Source organism: Cydia splendana, chromosome Z (genome assembly GCF_910591565.1).
Source record: "Cydia splendana chromosome Z, ilCydSple1.2, whole genome shotgun sequence".
Lineage (NCBI taxonomy): Eukaryota > Metazoa > Arthropoda > Insecta > Lepidoptera > Tortricidae > Cydia > Cydia splendana.
In genome coordinates, this window is record NC_085987.1 from 33,533,067 (window position 1) to 33,552,944 (window position 19,878).

General features: G+C 39.3%; 1 protein-coding gene across 2 annotated transcripts; it reads right to left on the reverse strand.

The window, feature by feature from the left end:
* Window positions 1-961: 961 nt before the first annotated feature.
* LOC134805327 (uncharacterized) lies at window positions 962-19,378 on the reverse strand. Of its 2 annotated transcripts, none has more exons than XM_063778651.1 (3): window positions 18,566-19,378; window positions 17,035-17,166; window positions 962-4,221 (listed from the first exon to the last, which is right to left on the reverse strand). In XM_063778651.1, the coding sequence occupies exons 1-3, from the start codon at window positions 19,275-19,277 to the stop codon at window positions 1,451-1,453; spliced, it is 3,615 nt and encodes a 1,204-aa protein (XP_063634721.1). In that variant the 5' UTR covers window positions 19,278-19,378; the 3' UTR covers window positions 962-1,450. The 2 variants fall into 2 exon arrangements, with proteins under 2 accessions (XP_063634721.1, XP_063634722.1); XM_063778652.1 differs by lacking the exon at window positions 962-4,221 and adding an exon at window positions 15,354-15,749.
* Window positions 19,379-19,878: the final 500 nt, after the last annotated feature.

Below are 19,878 nucleotides of genomic sequence, written 5' to 3' on the forward strand. Positions count from 1 at the left end.
CACATATACTGGGTCAAGCAAATCTAGTCAGTAGAAAAAGGCGGCATATTTGAAAAATGTAGGCGCGAAAGGATATTGTCCCATAGAAAATGTGAATTTCGCGCCTTTTTCTTTTGACAAGATTTGCTTGACCATCTATAGTAATTAACGAAATTGACGCGGGTCGCATTTTGTTAATACTTATAACTTTCAGACATTGTCGTTTGTCAATATTACAGGGAGGCTCGCGGGCCGCAAGTGCAAGGTTCGCGGGCCGCACCGCTGGCCGCTTGTTGCCGACCGCAGCTCTACAACAAGCCCAGCTTTATTTGGCTTATACTCCCAAACTCAAGGGGTACACTTTTTAAGTACAATCAATTTTAAGTACCGTAAAATGGGGTGAGTAGGTATTGCGAGGAGAGTCGGGTTATGAATGGGGAGAGAAGGTATGACAAGGGGGCGAGATGGTTTTTAAAGGCTACTGCTACCTAAATAATGTATTCCTATTACAAATGGAGCTCCATTCGATTCGATTTTTTTGATTCCACAACGTTTCAAAATCACCTTTTGTATGAAATTCCATCTCACCCCAACTACGAGGGAATACGGGGTGAAAAGGGATTTTGTGTTTATCGTTAAAGTTATGAAATGGAACTACCTAAAATCATAAAAAAAAACTAAAATACAAACGGCCAGAACAATTATTAATAAAATTAAGTTTACATAAAATGTAAAAATAAAAAGTTATCGAGGTTTGAATGTCAGTTTTGTCCCTACTCACCCCATTTTACGGTACCAATTGTTTACTAAATCCTTGTATTTAAAAAAAAAGGCGAATCCGCATTGTGTGGTTGCCAGAGAGCATGACGTGTGGGACGCCATACAATTATTTGGAAAATGAAAATAAAACAACAATTGGTATTGGGAGATGATTTATTTCGAGTCTGTTTTATTGTAAAAGTAATTCAGTAGTTGCTATAAAGGTTACCTGTTGGGATAATTTGAGTAGGTATTCCAATGGGATAGTTTAACCGCATTTTCATTATCTGATAAACTATTACATAATGTTATATGAATAGTACTTAGTAGTTATACAGTTTTAATGATATGTAAAAAATTTAAACAAGACTCTAAATAAGATTAGTCGTATAGTTAGTTACCTGATACAGTTTGATTTATTTTAAGACTTAGGTCAAACCTATATTTATCATTCAATCAATCAACTACTACTAGCAGAAGCAACTAAAAGAAAATGTACTTAATGATAATAATTAATAATCATGAGATCTGGTACACAAAGTACAAATTAGTTTATTAGCTCAAGTGAAAGCCTTTGTACGTACGGACTTGATTACATAGAATAGAATGTGTAACCAATTTCAGAATAAAAGAAGCTCTTAAAAAAGGTAGCTAATATTGGGCGATTATTTCATGTATTATAAACCATGCTCATCTATTAACCTACAACAGTTCAGCCTTTGCGGCCTCTTACTATAGGACACTGGCGTACGGCGGTGCATACGGACGGGCAAGGCAAGCAAACAGGGGAACCTTGCTCTTCTTCACAACATTCGATAGATGAACAAGGATCACATGGTTTGCAAGTCTTCCGAGGCTTGCAAGGATTGCAAGGCTTGCAAGGTTTACAGGGCTTGCATGGTTTGCAGGGCCTGCAAGGCTTGCAGGGCTTGCAGGGCTTGCAGGGCTTACAGGGTTTGCAGGGCTTGCAGGGCTTGCAAGGCTTGCAAGGCTTGCAAGGCTTATAAGGCTGACAGGGTTTAAGGGGCTTGCAAGGATTACAGGGCACGCAAGACTTATAAACCCTGCATAAGCTACAAGGCTTACAACGCCTGCAACATTTTCCTCGACACGGCTTGCGACAAGTTTTGTAAGGTTTAAAAGGGAAACCAACTGGCTTTTTGGGTTTACAAGGATTGCACGGATCACAAGGACCGCATGGATCACAAGGATCGCACGGATTACAAGGATCACACGGATCACAAGGATCGCACGGATTACAAGGATCACACGGATCACAAGGATCACAAGGATCACAAGGATCACAAGGATCACAAGGATCGCAAGATTCACAAGGATCGCAAGGTTCGGAAACTTTACAGCATTCGGTTGGAATACATGGACTACAAGTGTCCATTGGGATATCAAGTGATGAAGGGTCATCACTGCATGGTCTACAAGGTTTACAGCGTCGACATGGACTGGAAGGCCTACAATATTTGCAAGGTCTAGATTGTCTGCAAGGTTTATAACGTTTGCATGGTTTGCACGGTTTCCTGGGCTTACATGGGTCACAAGGATCACAAGGCTTGCAAGGAACCAGAGCCGGAGAAAAAATGCATGTGTTAGAAGCGTCACAAGGAATACATGACTTACTGGGAGAGTAAATAAGTGTACAACTTGAAGAAAAGTTAAGCAAACATGATTTAGGAGTAATGCAAGGATAACAAGAAAAACAGGCCGGAAAAGGACTGCACGGAGTGCCACACGGATCGCATGGGCTACACGGCTTACAAGACTTAGGTTTGCAGGCTGCATAAACTATACTAGTTTTACATGTCGGTCGAGCCAAGTCAGGGACACAAGGTCTGTAAGGGAAACACGGCCTGCAGGGTTTGCAAGATGGAGGTTTACAACTTATACAAGGCTTACAAGGTCGGCAGGGCTTGCAAGGAGGTTGAACAGAAGTGCAACACAGAGTGCAGCTAGTGCAACTGGGTGGGAAGGGAGGACAGCAAGGCATACAGGGTTTGCAGGGTTTGCAGGGTTTGCAGGGTTTACAGGGTTTACAACGTTTAACGCGAGGCCTTAGTCGGCAAGGCTTAGGTCGGCAGGGCCTAGGTCGGCAAGGCTTAGGAAGGCAAGGCCTGCAACAAGGCTTCGCTGAACATCCCGGGCAAGATACTCTGCCACATAAGCCACAAGGTGCACAGCGGGAAGTTTTTGGTCCACAAGGGAATTTACATCTTAAAGGCTTTTTGCAACATCTTGGCTTAGATGGGCGGCATACAAGTATTTTACACTTAGACGGCCGGCATGGTCCAGGCAGCGAATATATCATTGGATAAGGTCCACAACATGAAGTAGACTGACCGGGCGGTGGAGTCCATTCCAAAAACAACTCGTTTCTAGCCAAAGGGGCTCCATTCAATCTGCGAATTACTAATTCAAACACTCCACGTCTGGGGTTATTTGTAGTAGTCACTTTTATTGGGACTTTCTGTTCTCCACTATCAGCATTTAGAGCAATACAATTTGATGGAGCACAAGGATCAGAGCACGGTCCTAAACCCATAGCTATACAGTTTGGTCCTTGACAAGGGCCGGTACCATGTAATGGGCACGATTGGCGAGGGGCAATTTTAATATGCGATACAGTTGCCGATAAACCAATATCGTTATTAGTGTCTAATTCAGAGGAACATCTTTGTTTGTCAGGTTCTTTAATAGACACAGCCTTTGATGTTGCAGTTGCGCAACAGGAACTAGCTTGTCTCTTATTAGTTTGAGCAGATGTAGAACGTCTGCAACTTTGCACTTGCACGCTCTTGCACGATCTGTTTAATTCTGTCTCGCAAGCCTCGTCATCCGCTGTATTCGGGTCTTTAGCACTTTTTCTACTAAAAAAATACATTTCAGTACAGTTCATTCTCCCTGAATGTTCTTTTTTGTTAATATTATAGTCGGGCATATTCGTTATTGAAGAATAAGGGGAGTTCAATTTACTAAGACTAGGTAAGCTGGGTTGAAATTGAATATATCGCTCGGTGGAGACTTGGAAGGATTTATTTATCGATGCGGTGGCCTGTGTTCCCGATGTGCGATGGCGACAGAACTGGTCATACAGCGTCATATATACGGTGGTTTGCTGTCTTCCAAATTTAGGCATATAAAATGTATCTGATATATTCTTTGTACAATCATTTATTTCGTTATTGTTCTGACAAAAGTAATTAATGCTGTTTGCAAAACAGACGCTGCTTCTCTTCGACCTGATAGTGCATATACTGGAACTTGGACAAAGTGTGATTGAACTTGTTTTAGAGGTGCTAGAGAACGAATTTTGTTGGTAAAAATCTTTTAGCACTAAAGTTTCGGTTTTTTGATGCAGGCGATTAATATACTGATTGATACGGTCAATTTGGTTGTGGCAGCTCTGTACTTCGAATTTCAGCTTTTGTTCTTCAGATGAATGTTGGTGAAGCAGCGTACCCGGCGGTGCACCTACGATCAGTGGACTACATTTTATTTTTCGTGGTTACATTAACCTTTTCGCCGCCACGTCAATGACGCCAAGCCACAAATTGCACGTAAACAACCTATATCACATAACAAGTCGTGGCGTGTGGGGCACGAAATGTACTGACTTTATATCAAGTCAATGGCGGCGAAAAGGTTGACTCGGGCCATAGACATGCGTATGAAGATTCTTAAGTTGTGCGAAGGTTTGCACGCATGTTAATGGTTGTCAGATATTCATTAGCGAATGCGAATCGCGACTGGGTTCGCAAATGCATTTTGACAGTTGATGCATTTGTGGCTGCTCGATTATCTAGTCTAGAAGGCTACACAAATGTTTGGTGAGCGTCTCAAAACCGAGACATGAATGAAAAACAAGAATGTCATAACTTAAAACATTCCCTATATCATCCGCAAGTTTAATTATATGAGTTAATTTTATAATGATAAATACCTCTTGTGCAAATGTTTGGAGTAGATTTTATTAAAGTTAGATTCGTATTCTTACGAATACTTAATTATCGAGAAGTACGTATCATTCAACAGCGTCGCCCAAAACTAAAACTACGTTGTGTGCTTTGTGGTATAAAGTTACACAATGTAAGTGTGATTAAGTATATTTCAGATTCTAACAACATTGGGGTACCTATACAATTGAGTAAATTTAAAAAATCTTCATGGACACTTATAACTTAGGTATATCTAGTCAGAAAACTTGAATCCTAATACCCCACATCCGCCATACAAAACCGCTGAGGAACCAAAATTTACGTACAAAAACTGTGTAAGGAAAAACGATAACATCGTAAAGGAAATTTGTTAGTTTTAAAAACACTTCATTATTACCGATTGTACTTAACTCTTCCAATGTTTCTGACTCGTCAAAATTAATAATTCTCGAAGGGCCTGCAAATTGATACCGAAAGGTTTCAGTGGTTTCACGCTCCATTTTCTATCTCGATTATCAGATCAAGTACCAAATGAATGTATAGTCACCACAGATACCTATATGATTTTTTGCAGAGCTTATAGGCTATAGGTATGTTACAACATGAACAAAATAGTAAATGACGGTCTACTTTAAATCAGCATATAAATAATATCAACATACCTACTTACCACACTTTTAAATTAAATTTAGAATTAGAGCAAAGTGGGCGCATTTTAAGGTACGGTACGTGTGCCGACGAATCTGTTTATCGACTAATCGCAGACTACAAATCAAGCCGGATAACCAATCAATCAACAAATGATTGATTGATTGATTGATTAGTCGGCTTACACAACTGTCGGAAGATACACTGAAATAAATGTCATAAATTATGTGACCAAAAAGTGAAGTGGCCGCGATAGCAGAGGACACTGGTTTGATTCCAGGCTGGGGCACTGGAGGCCTTGGTCACTTTTTCTTAGTAGGTATATGTCATTTATTTCAGTTTATAATTTATATAGTATTGTTTCTAGGTACTTGAAATAAAAACAAATTAAAATATTTTATGAAAATAATTTAATTTATTCTAATACTTCTAACAAGGCGTCTACGACTATGGCTTATAACGACGTCCGGTGCTGCGATTTTTAACTTTGCACTGTAGAATCTCGATTAGTATGCAAAAACCGCATGGTAACACATTGGATCCGCATATCCGTGCGAAGATGCGAATCACACGACGATTCGTGCTTCCGGACGGAGATGCGGTGTGCGCTGCAGTGTGTGCGTATGCCACACCAAGCTCCATAGTAATGTACGTTTTTTAGTGTTCCGTACAAAACTTTGTTCACGGAACACTTATGGGATCACTTCGGTCTTGAAAATCAGTTAAATGCGTTTTTCTCAGAGACCGTTTGACGTAGATACCTAAAATTTGGAACAGTTATAGCAATTACCACCACTCATGTTGTAGATAAGTCAAAACTGCTTATTTCTTATTTAAGGGGGAAATTTAGGGGTTGAGAGGGGTAGGCTGAATTTTTTTTATTTGTAAGAATCGTGTGGGGTACCATTAGAAAGCTTGCAAAAAATTGAGTCGATAGACTGATTTTGACTTCATTTTAGAGTGCAATAGTTTCGATACATAATGCATTTAAAGTTGCAAGTTTTCATACAAAACATTTTCACCGCTGTCCTGGCGATTTTCGCGAAAACTATAGCTAACAGTACGGCTACCACCAGTTTTGACATTGACAGATTAACTCGCGTCTACGTAAATTACTTTCTATACATCTCGCTTGCACTAATATGCGAGTACGAGCGAGATGCATAGAAAGTAAGTTACTTAAACGTGAGTGAATATGTCAATGTTATAACTGGTGGTAGTGCTTCAGGCAGCTGACCAGTCAATACCCAACTTAAAGAAGCATGGAGGCGGCGGGAAAATTATCAGCTTAACTTTATCTTTATTAGTTTTTCAACTGTAGCCTGATCTTTGGTTGCTTAGGGCTAGCTAACTGATGCTTACACTGGTCATTTCATATTAGGAAGTAGTTTTAGCGAGAAAGATCCTTAGAAAAACTTTGGCATTGAAATTTATGACTTATGTCTTTGACACAAAGTTTAATACTGCTTGCATATTTTTGTGGGATATTTAATTTTATCTGAATAGCCTACTATTAGTATGAGAGAGATCTACAAAATACAACCTTATTATATTGCAAATAAGTTTAAATTTCGAACGGGCTTTCCAACCAATGGAATATCTCAATGTGCTCAGTAAGAATCATATTTATTATTGCAGTTTATCTGAAAAAATTCAAATTAAGAATTCCGTTCTTCACTGTCGTTGTGTTTTTTTTTTCACAATAGGACACAGAGTTAGTAAGGCGTATAGAGATAATAAAGTCATTTAATATTTATTAACGGCTGGCCTCATCTATAGATTTTATTGAGAGTATCTGATTCGTCGAAACAATATACATAATATTCCTTTTCATTAAGTACCATTACATTTATGTATTAATTGTATTCAGAACTTATGTATATTTTTGAACGGATCGGTGAGCAACCAGATCCCGTCCTGTTACGAGAAAATAATTTTGGAAGACGTTTATAGTATATGACAGTTAGAATAATTCACAGTTTTTGGAAACAAAGGTAAAGTTGACGAAATATAAAGTAAGCCGATCTTGTTCAAACTTGTTTGAGAGATCGGCTAACTTTATAATTTCGTCAACCTTACAGCCAGCGCAGATACAAAATGTCAGTTAAGATTTGGTAGGTACTCATGAATCCCAGTTCTACTAAAATATTTTTTCTTTTAAATACAGTAATCGAAAAGATTTTCTTTTTTTAATTCTTTAAAAAAACACGTTTCCTCGGCCAAAATTCAAGGCGTGCAGAATATATTAATACCTGAGTCATAACTTATATTTTTTTCTCAGCTTAAGTAGAGTAATAACACTAATAACCTATTAATGCGGTTTATATTGCATTAGAAGTACTTACATTATAAAAACTTAGAGTTAGACCAAGAAAAGTCTGCAGCGATTCGATTTTGATAGCCCACGCAGTGCAAGTGTGATTTATTAAATACGTCATAATTTCATAGAAGTTTGATGTTTAAAATAACGCTTGCGCTGCGAGTGCTATCAAAATCGCTGCAGACTTTTCTTGGTCTAACTCTAATTATATAAACTCGGACTGAGTTTAGTATCAATTGAACGTAGTTTAGCGAAAAGGATTCATCCATAAACTATGTGTTTTAAATTAATGGCTTTTGTTTTTGAATTTTATTTAACAGATTATATTATAGATAGATATTAAGTATATCCTTTTCCCTAAACTCCGTCCAATTATTGATAGAATCGGACCAAGCTAACTCTGTATGGAATTTCCAATGACAAAGTGTGACTGTGTCATCATTAATGTCAATTTTCTATGAAAATATGACGTTTATCTCACTCTTACACTCTCTCACTGTGTTAGCTTAGAAGGACTCTACATTTTTTAGTAGTTCTAAAATTATTTAGAACTTTAATATTAATTAAAGTCTATATATATGGCATGGAATAGCTCGCAGGCCACTGGCATTAAAATACGCTCTTATGTTAGCGCCTGCGGCGCCATTTACACTAACAGGTCGAGCGAAGCCCGACATCCAGCGCGCTCCACGCGCTGTTACTTACAGGGCGCCTGCGGCGCCCATCACACTAACAGGTCGGGAGAAGCCCGACATTCAGCGCGCTCTGCGCGCTGTTACTTACAGGGCGCCTGCGGCGCCCTTCATACTAACAGGTCGGGCGAAGCCCGACATTCAGAGCGCTCCGCGCGCTGTTACTTACAGGGCGCCTGCGGCGCCCTTCGCACTGACAGGTCGGGCGAAAAGATATTACTCAAATTTTTTATAATACATCAAGGATTCCCGAGATGCGCGACTTCGGTATTCAAACACAAAGCAATAAATAGTAGGTACAAGAGTCTAACTAAATGTGAAAGCCGAAGGCTGAGCTCTGCGTAGGACCGATTCGAAGGTCCGAAGCGTCCGACAGACGCGCGCCTCCCGTAACTTTTCCAAGTATTTTAAAGTACAAGTGTCTAAATCGCAAGATACAAAGGCTGAAGTCGCGTTGGGCCGAAGGCCCGAAGCATCCAGGAGGTCAGTTCTAAACACAGGTCAACCTTCGGCCCTACGCGGAGCTCGGCCTTCGGCCGTCGCATTAGCTGTCCACACCACGTTTCACGTCAACTATAGCGGCTGTGTCCCTGATACAGCCTGTCTCCATTTTTTTTGTAATATTACGAATTCCATATTTACATAAATATGTTGATGAAAGTTTTTTCAGCCACCACAAACAAATTTGTCTCAGAATTAATGATATATTAAATATGTATGTAGTAAAAACTACAAGGGTTGCGAAACTATAGGGGTTCCTATAAGGTAGTTGAATACGGTATCCTAAAAACAGGCAAACAACCTCTGTAAAATGTAACGATGCGAGCGGAACACTAAATGCCTCGATCTATCTCAGGCTTGGCCAAATTATTTGTACGTAGACGCGATTCGTCGCGCTAATATGTAGGTAATCAGCATCGGACGAAGATACGGAGAAAATCGCATCACTGTACCGTCGCCGCCACACGCAAATTCGTCGTTTTGCACTTCGCAATGACATAGGTGTAGTCCCAGGGTTTTAAAATGTCGGAATCCACTTGAGAGATTACCTGCCGATGAATGGCATTGTTATCTTTTGTTAAACCTTACCGGTAATTACGTGTGCAAAATAAAAAGCAATAACAACAAAAGATTCCATACAGATAACAACTTTACCGCTTAAAGAATAGAGTTAGAATGACAATAGCAGGTACTCGATACCTATTGGACCTTTTGAAATTTAGAGCCGTGGACACCCAGGTGTTTGCTTATGTTTTATGTTTAATTTCCAAAAGGTTCTATATCGCGTAGGTACTTGCTATTGTAATTTAACTCTATCCTTCAAGCGATAAAGATGTTATCTGTTTAGAATCGTTTGTTGTTATTGCATTTCATTTTGCACTGGTAATTACTGGTAATTACTGTAATTAGCGCTTTGGTTTAACCTTTTCGACACCGTGTCAAACACAAAAGTTGTCACGCGGACGCCACGTCACCGAAGTGTCAAAACTGAAATTGAACTTTATGCATATGCACGTAGGTCTATGTTGCTCTGTGGTCTGTGACCGATTAATCAGTCTTTGGCGTTGAACCTGCGGTGCGGATATATCGGTCATTGGCGTCCAAAAGGTTAACAAAAGATAAAAATGGCATTCATCGTTAGGTAGGTAGCCTCTGAAGTGGATCCCGTCATTTTTAAAACCATCCGACTATACGACGGCAGTGTGCTATGCCCCTACTACATGCGCGCCTTGCGCGGTAACAGCTATAGTTCGTTTTTTGTTTGGCATTAGAAAAAAGGTAAACAATTCTGACGTGTATTTTTATTGAAAAACACGTTTGAAAAATAAGTCACGGCAAATATGTAACAATTATAAATGATATACGATTATTTACATTCTTTTGCTTTCATAGTAATACTTACTGATTTTTAAAAAGCGTTTTTCAATTAAGACCCTCAAAATCGCGTAGTCTTTTTCTAATATTAAAAAAAAGCGAACTATAGATGCAAGCGCGGTTACTGCGAGTTGTCCATTATGCACATATGTCGTGTCCATGGAGTTTTCTTCAAAGAATAGGTACTACTTAGCGGCTTGAGTGCCGATCCAGTGCCGAACTTTTAGGATTGCGACAACCTTATCTGTCCTGTGTCCTCCTTTAAAGGTTTTAAAGGGTTATTGGCGTTCAACGGGTTAAAGATGATTAATAAACAATATTATGGACTGTTGCCGTTATGCTCTCCGGCAGAACCACATCAGCTCTTATAGTTAATTTTTCTACTAGTCGACTGTAATTCTTGAATTAAGATTTCTTATACCAAACTGCAATTGGGTATTTTTAATGTATGAGCTCCCAACTCAACTATAATATTCATATCGATACAGTTTAGTCAACTATAATGAAATTGACCAATCACAGCTCGCCGCGATCAAGAGGACGAAACAAAACCATAGCTCAAATTAATTATTTTAGGTTGTATAGTAGAAACAATTGGTTCATAAGTCAGAAACGCGCATGTGACACCCTTAATATAGCAACATCCATAGACTACGAAAACCACTTAGTGTTGCTTGTTAGTCTCCATAGGCTACGGTGGCCAAAATCGAGAAATCAACTGTCTAAAAATTGAATTGAGCGCGGAGCAAGTACCAGGGCCTCATGAGTTACGAGAAGGTGTCGTTGACCAGCTCGCTGTAGGGCGCGGGGCGCGGCGGCCTGGTCGCGTACCAGTATGAAGGTATCGCGGCTGTTCGCGAATCTTAGCTGTATACTTTTGGTTTGGTTTGTTTGTATGATTAAAGTATTATTTTTGTTGACTAGTAGAAAAAGTATTGTATACAATAGTGACATAATCAAGCTTTTCAATCTCGTACCTTACTAAACACGGTACTCAACTGAAAAACTACCTATTATATCACGATTCTATAAAATACTATTGTATATTTATGATGATTTATGTTACAGAATAATTTTATGTCTTATACGAGTACGTGCTTGTAGCACTGTGTGTATTATTAAATAAATCATATTGATTCTGCTGGATAGATATTCTTCAGCGGGCACAAAGAGATACGTTTTAAAGCAAAACTCTTGATATAGGTACACCGTGTTTTTATTGAATTCCGTTAACTTCGGGGTATGGTTAAGTACGTTTAAGAGAACTAAATGGCATAGTTAATTTTCAAAAAAAATTTTTTTTTTGCTTTAAAAAAAAAATTATGATTAAAAAGTAATTAAATGTAGCATATAGCGTTGTTGTAACTCGGGCATTACATTTAACTCAACCAAACAATTGAAATCTGTGACATATCAATGTCATTTCGAACATTGATCGACCGAGATTGTACTTAAGTTTAGTAGCAAATGTATGAACTCATTCTAAACACTAATCAATATGTAAACCGGCCCTAAGGCAAGTGTTCACGCTTGTAGAGGTCTTAGAGGAAAAAAATAAATTATTGATTATCTCCGAAATGGAGTTAATTAGAATATCGGTGTCTTTGAGAAAGTTACTTGATTTAAGCTCAGGAATGCACCCTTGAAATTAACGGAAATAAAAAAAAACACGGGGTATATACACGGTGTGGCCTGTAACATGAGCAAATAATTAAAACATAGATTGTACTCCTCAAACGGTGACACTTTTGTTCTACAACTTTTAAAAATTATGAAGTATTTAGACTCCCTATTTTTCATACAAAATAAATATTATTTTCAATGGACGCCATCGCCACGCCATATCATTGTGATTGACGTTGCTTGTCACGCCTTAAACATAACAAAATTCGCAATACATTGCGTCTTAGAATAAACTTTAAAGTGTATTAAAAATCAAACCCCAAGTTATTTTTAAAAGTCGCTGAACAAATGTTGGTCAGTATGAGGAGTACAGCCTACAGTTTAATTTTTTGCTCATGTTACAGGCCACACCCGTATAATTTTTAATGATTACAGAATTTTATAGGTTAATATAGTTTTTTTTTTTACATTTTTAGGGTTCCGTACCTCAAAAGGAAAAAAAACAGAAACCTTATAGGATCACTCGTGCGTCTGTCTGTCTGTCCGTCTGTCCGTCTCTCACAGTCCATTTTCTCCAAAAGTACTGGACCAATTAATTTGAAAAATGGTACACATATGTAAATTAGTGACCCAAAGATGGACATCTTACGTAAACAAATGCCACTTTTGGGGGGTAAATGAGAAAATTAAAAAATAATGTTTTTAAACTATATCGTGTTACATATCAAATGAAAGAGCTCATTTTGAGAAACTCAAATATTTTTTTTTGTAATTTTAATATAAAAGTTTAGAAGTTATTTAAGTAAATAGCCCTAAAATTACCATTCCCTTTATCTCCGAAACTACTGGGCAGTGTTGGGCGCAGTTGACTGCTATTTGTAATCTAACTACTTATTACGACTAAAAGTAGTTAACTACAAGTAGTCATAACTACAATAATCAGGTTACATAAAGTAGTCGTTAATCTGATTACTGTAACCGAGTAGCTATAACTACTGACTACTTTAATACATCCATGTAAAAATCATTTTGATCTTTCTTGTCCTTGACATAAAGACACTTTCTGTGTGAAACAGTATTATGACTGTAAAATAATTAAACTGTAAAATAAGGACTATTTTTGATTTTGCACCATGTCATAAAAGTCATCATGGATGTGGTTTTATAGGTTTTAGAGAGTGCCGGTTTCGAAAATGATGACAGTTTTGGAATCCAAGAGGTCTGCCGTGCACTTTGACATAAAAGTCATCATGGGTGACGTTTTATAGGTTTAGGGAGTGCAGAATTCGAAAATGATGACTGTTTTGGAATCCAGGATGTCTGCCGTGCACTTTGACATAAAAGTCATCATGGGTGTCGTTTTATAGGTTTCAGGGAGTGCCGGTTTCGAAAATGATGACAGTTTTGGAATCCAAGATGACTGCCGTGCACTTTGACATAAAAGTCATCATGGGTGTCGTTTTATAGGTTTCAGGGAGTGCAGAATTCGAAAATGATGACTGTTTTGGAATCCAGGATGTCTGCCGTGCACTTTGACATAAAAGTCATCATGGGTGTCGTTTTATAGGTTTCAGGGAATCCCGGTTTCGAAAATGATGACAGTTTTGGAATCCAAGATGTCTGCCGTGCACTTTGACATAAAAGTCATAATGGCTGTCGTTTTATAGGCTTCAGGGAGTGCAGAATTTTAAAATGATGACTGTTTTGGAATCCAAGATGTCTGCATTGCACTTTGGCATAAAAGTTATCATGGGTGTCGTTTTATAGGTTTTAGGGTGTGCCGGTTTCTAAAATGATGACTGTTTTAGAATCCAAGGTGTCTGCCGTGCACTTTGACATAAAAGTCATAATGGGTGTCGTTTTATAGGTTTCAGGGAGTGCCGGTTTCGAAAATGATGACAGTTTTGCAATTAATGATGTCTGCCGTGAACTTAAACGGCACTCCCTAGAGCCTATAAAACGATACCCATGATGACTTTTATGTCAAAGTGCACGGCACACATCTTGGATTCCAAAACTGCTATCATTTTCGAATTCTGCACTCCCCGAAACCTATAAAACGACACCCATGATTACTTTTATGTCAAAGTGCACGGCAGTGATCTGGAATCCAAAACAGTTATCATTTTTGAAACCGGCACACCCTAAAACCTATAAAACGACACCCATGATGACTTTTATGTCAAAGTGCACGGCAGAGATCTTGGATTCCAAAACAGTCATCATTTTCGAATTCTGCACTCTCAGTAACCTATAAAACGACACACATGATGACTTTTATGCAAAGTGCATGGCCGCCATCATGGATTAAAAAATGGTCATCATTTTTGAAAACTGCACTCCCTGAAACATATTAGGAATCAATTACGAAATGCCAATCTCTGCTGAATTCTCTGATAGATAAGTAGTTAGAAAAGAAATCACGTCACCGTGATTGCAACTACAATTAGTAGTTAATAATCAAAAATGTTAACTACTTTTAACGGTTACTTCTTGTAATCAATAATCACGATTACTAACTACAAAATGTAGTTGTGGTTAGTAATCAGTAGTTAGATTACATTTTGCCCAACACTGCTACTGGGTCTAAAAATTTGATAAAATATACATAATAACTAGTTCTTTACCTATAGATGACAGGAAAACCTATTAGAAATATGCAGTCAAGCGTGAGTCGGACTAATTACTTAGTTTTTGATCCGACCCCTACGGGTTTTTTAAAGGCAATTCACTCGCGTTTGACATATAAAAAATACATTGTAAAAATTGGGTAGTTACGGAACGCGAGTCCGACTCGCGCTTACCCGGTTTTTTAGGGTTCCGTACAGGGTACAACGGGACCCTATTACTAAGACTTCGCTGTCCGTCCGTCCGTCCGTCCGTCTGTCTGTCACCAGGCTGTATCTCACAAACCGTGATACCTAGACAGTTGAAATTTTCACAGATGATGTATTTCTGTTGCCGCTATAACAACAAATACTAAAAACAGAATAAAATAAAGATTTAAATGGGGCTCCCATACAACAAACGTGATTTTTGACCAAAGTTAAGCAACGTCGGGAGTGGTCAGTACTTGGATGGGTGACCGTTTTTTTTTTTGCTTTTTTTTTCGTTTTTTTTTGCATTATGGTACGGAACCCTTCGTGCGCGAGTCCGACTCGCACTTGTTTGAAAATTAAGAGAGCTGATGTGGTTTGGCCGAAGAGCATAACGTGACTACTGCACTACAGAGCGATAAAGTAGACTTCCAACAAAATCTATTTCTCTAGTAGGTTTACCCGCTTGCGTTATACCTACTGTAGGTACATAGGTAACTACTCTACTATGTGCTCTATATAAAACCTTATTTGGACAGTAGGTAAGTATTTTAAATTTAAACTAGAACGAAAAATAATAAAACAGTTTAAGTTCGTTCTTTTATTTTGTTATCAAATTTTGTCAATCTGTAGCAATTTGTCAACCCCATGTTGGATTTGGTCTTCATTATTCATATTTCAATGCAATATTTAGTCTCGCTGGTTTTATTATGGTATTATTTAGGGCAGCGACTACAACATGGTGAGCAACACCGACGAGCGGGCACACATTGGGCGCCGCGATTGTCGTTGATAGGTACAGCCTTCTCATACTGGGGAATAGGTGTTATGAACTGGTATTCCAGTTTCGATTTCCGTCCCAACCCCTCCACGGTTTTTCCGATTTTCATCTTTATCACGCGGTTGGAGAAATCGTAGACGACGCCAGGATAGTCGTTCGCCGTTGTAGACATCAGCTGCATTGGATCCTCTCGAGTCATGTCGCCAACACCGTCAGACGTCAGGTTGAAATGCGTTCGCTGCTTGTGGTTCAACGCGCAGGAGTCTTGTGGCATTTGAAATACCACCTTGTTTCCCGGCGGACAGCAATCTGCACAATTTTGTGAGCGTGTCATAAGATCATCATGGAACAACTGAAGTTACACTTAAATAAAGGATATTCATCATAAAGGTAGGTATTAGGTATCATTTACTATTAGCGCTAGGACTAGTAGCGCCTCGTACTTTTTTACTCTTTCTTATTCTTCTCACACAACATTCGCAGTCCAGATCCGATTGCATTCTTATATCTTTCGTTTGCACTGGAGGATGCTGGTCGCCGCCTTTCGGCGTAACCAACTCCAGCTCTAATTTACATTTCCTATCTCCCTGGACTGCAGTTTTGGCCACTTTCAAAACGAACACATCCTTGTTTTGCATAATATCGCCTGTTTCAGATCGTTGCAAGGAAGGAGGCGGCTGGGTGTGTTTCGATACCATGGGGCAGCCCTCGGTGGTGCAGGTGAACTGCGTTTCCGCGAGCTGAGGGCCCCTGCAACACACGTCTTCGGAGGGCATCGCTAAGCTTATTTGATTTTTTGCACACGGTGGTTCGCACGACGGGTTGTTCTTTTGGTCCTTTCCTTTCGGTACAAACGGTCGCTGCATCGCGCAATGCGTCTGACTAATCTTCTTGATGGTTGACGCATGCGCTGGTACTTTGATCTTAAGCTCGTTGCCGCATAAGTTGGTGCCTATCTCTTCATATAGAGTATTGCGACCTGGCCATATTAAGAAACTTGTTCTCATGTGTTCAATCCTCGCATACATAAAAACGTTACAAATTATTTTAAGTATTGCTAATTTTTGGATTTATTATACATTATATGAATGTATTTGGCTATTTTTATCGTCGCACTGATCTATATTTTAGATCATATGCTGGCTCGTTCGATCGATAGTATAGGACAATGTTTTCTTGGTTAGTTCCCGATTTGCCGGATTCCTATTTCGGATTTACTTTAGTAAACAAGAACCCGGCGAATCGGGAACTAACCGTTTTCTTTTACAATCTTAAGGCCGATACAGACGGACTGCAATCCGACTGCAATTTGTATGGGAACAGCACGCCGACTGCACGCCAACTGTAACGTCGGCGTGCAGTTCCCATACAGTTGCAGTAGGGTTGCATACCGGCCCTTACTGACATTGTTTGATCGGGTCGGCTGAGCCGGTCGGACCAGGTAGCCTGAAAGTAGCTAGTGTATGGTACCTGCTACATATGTTGGTAGTAAAGAAGATTTCTTTCAATTTAATTCATTTACATAAATGCATATTCACCTGTTGTACTAAATTACGTTATACTGTAACAAAAGAATAGCAAGGTACTCGCTCACCTTTTGGTACATGCAAACAGTATTGCTGTGTATTTCTGCAGGCCATCTGCTGCTTAGGATCTGGCTTTGGACCAGTGCAGTAGCATGGATCGTCGGGGTCTTCGCATGGCATGCTATAATAGGGATCCCGAGCTGCAAAAACGCAATATATTTAGGTAGTCTATGCTATCGTGTGACTTATCGTGCCTCCAACGGGTTTCAGCGAAAGACCAATACAAATAGAACCGACTTCACACATAAATATTTGAAATTGCATCGTTAGTAGTTCTTTTCGTCTTCATCCGTAGTTCAATTCAAATATCTAGGCTAAGATAGCTATATTATAGGATTTATAGGTGTATAAGGAGCTCCCTCGATTTCTCCAGGCTATCTATGATTGGGGCCAACTAAATAAATACGATAAAAATAAAAACGACCCGACATATTGACTAACCGCCTCTTTTTTGAAGTCTGTTAAAATAGCTTAAGACGCGTAAAGCCAGGAAAATAGAAAGAAATAAAATATGGCGCGAGTCTGCCTCGCAAATATAGTCTGAATTCAGAGTGATTTTTCATAAAGCTTGTCCTTAAAATAAAAATTCAATATAATAAGTGCAATTTAGCGTTAGCCGCCTCGTAACCCACCCAGACTATAGGACCATTTTGGAAATTATATGTTAGAAGTAGCATTCAATTTCTAAAATGTTTATTCACATATAACGAAACCTACTCTAAACCTATACTCATGAATAGGTTTAGAGTAGGTTTCGCACTGGCTTTTTATATCTGTGAAGATAAAAGATAAAAGGCGTCTTGTTTGTACTTATACATCTTGTTTTCGTAATTTAATATGTCTGATGGAAAAGATAACGGATTTGTTTTTTTTTTCCTGTCAAGATCAGAAAAGCACAAACCTAGGTCGGATAGGTGAAACAATTATTTCAAAATTAAATAAGTTTTTCTTTCCGTACCTACTACAAGTTTCTTAATCGGTAATCGACTGATCCTAACCCTTCCGCAGCACGTGAGTTCATCAACCGTCCGAACATTATTGATCTGTGCTCAAAGTTATTGAATTAGGAACAGTGTGTTAAGGGAAAACTGTGGACTGAACGATGTAATGACAAAAATTGAGAAAGGTATGTTGAGATGGTTTGGACACGATGAAGGATGATGATGATGATGTGAAAGAAGGCTAACAAAGAGAGTGTATAAGGGAGAAGTAGAAGTGGGAGTTGGAAGGGGTAGGCCTCGGCTTCTCTGATCAGATTGGGGAAATCCTGAAGAAAGGCCAGGTCAAGAGCACTCAAAACCGGCGAGCGTGTATGAGGAATGTTATGAAAGTGAAGGAAGCGAAAGAGGTATTATGTCAGGATCGTAGCAAGTGAAAATCCGTGGTCTCTGCCTACCCCTCCGGGAAATAGGCGTGATTATATGTTTGTATGTATGTAATTTAGGTACGTCATAGTTGCTGTGAAAGCTATGTTATATATTTTTAATATCAGAATTTTAAATTTGTAGGTATTTTACAGAACTATAGAAAATACAATACCTGGGTCGCAGACGCCACCTACACCGCCGCGTGAGCTTCCAGCCGCAGATCCCCCGCCAGCGGCGCGCGCGGCTCCGCATGCACAGGGGTCGCCGGGACTGTGTGATTTTCTTGGAGGGTTACACGATCGGTCTTCAATTCCAGGACCTCCCATTCCACTGCCTAACCCAGGAGGACCTCCGCTGCCTCGGAATTTTGTTACTATTAATTTACCAAAACATGAAATACGCAAAAACATCAAAATTTCTCCAGTTTCGACACCATCCGATCCTTTTATATGGAATGAATCTTTCAAAGCTTGATAGCTGACGTTGTTAGGTTCTGCCAAGAAGCTCTTACGGGCCTGCACGAATTCCTTGGTCATGTCAATCGTTGCTTCTCCTAGGTTTATCTTCGTTGGTAAACAACCACAGGGAAGCTCTTTGTAGACAAATACTTTTATTTCGAACTTGTTCATTGCGCTGGAGATATCGGATTGCTTAAGTGAAAAAAGGCAGGATTTCCCGCTATTAAATGACTTCATGAACGGAGAGTCGTTGAGACCGGAACTGGCACCGGTATCATCTTCACAAAGTACGAGGGGGTCACACGCGAGACATTTAACGCTGACACAAGTCCTAAAGGCCTTGTCCGAAAAACAGGGACTTTTTGAATAAATAATTTTATCAACTAGCACTTCCAGGAGGAAGAGGCCATCATCCTGGTTCGCCATCGCAATCGGGTGTTTTTGAAAACAGTTTTTTTTATTTTTTTACAACATTGCTTTAATTTGGATTATGGTTTAAGACGGATTAATTTTGACGAGTGAAATAAAAGAAAGCGAGGATGACTGCTGTCATCTTCTTTTTGTGGCGTTTGTAAACCTCGTTGCATGGATTGGTAGACAAAGGTCTAGTATTTAATCCGAGCAAGGTTCTACAAAGTTAGACAAAGAAAAGCAAAGAGTAGTATAATATATATAAGAAAAGTCTGCAGCGATTTTGATAGCCCACGCAGTGCAAGTGTTATTTTAAACGTCAAACGTCTATGAAATTATAACGTATAAATAACACTTGCACTGCATGGGCTATCAAAATCGCTGCAAACTTTTCTTGGTCTAACTCTAGCGTAGGTGTCTACCTACACTAGAGTTAGACCAAGAAAAGTTGTCAATACAACCAAAAGTCGCGCATCGGACATGCGGGACTCGCTGATAGCCGAACCGATTATTCGCCGAATTGTAGTCTCCTTGTAGTCATGCTTGTTATGAAAAAAAAGCTGCACTTTAGGAGGAAAGCAAGCCGCTTTGCACGATGATAGTGGAGGCCCATTAA

Coding starts and splice junctions, on each gene's coding strand:
- LOC134805327 (XM_063778651.1), bottom strand. CDS start 19,277: ATGGCGAACCAGGATGATGGCCTCTTCCTCCTGGAAGTGCTAGTTGAT. Junction 17,167..18,565: donor AGGTGGCGTCTGCGACCCAG/GTATTGTATTTT, acceptor GCGTTTTTGCAG/CTCGGGATCCCTATTATAGC. Junction 4,222..17,034: donor CTGTTTGCATGTACCAAAAG/GTGAGCGAGTAC, acceptor CACTGATCGTAG/GTGCACCGCCGGGTACGCTG.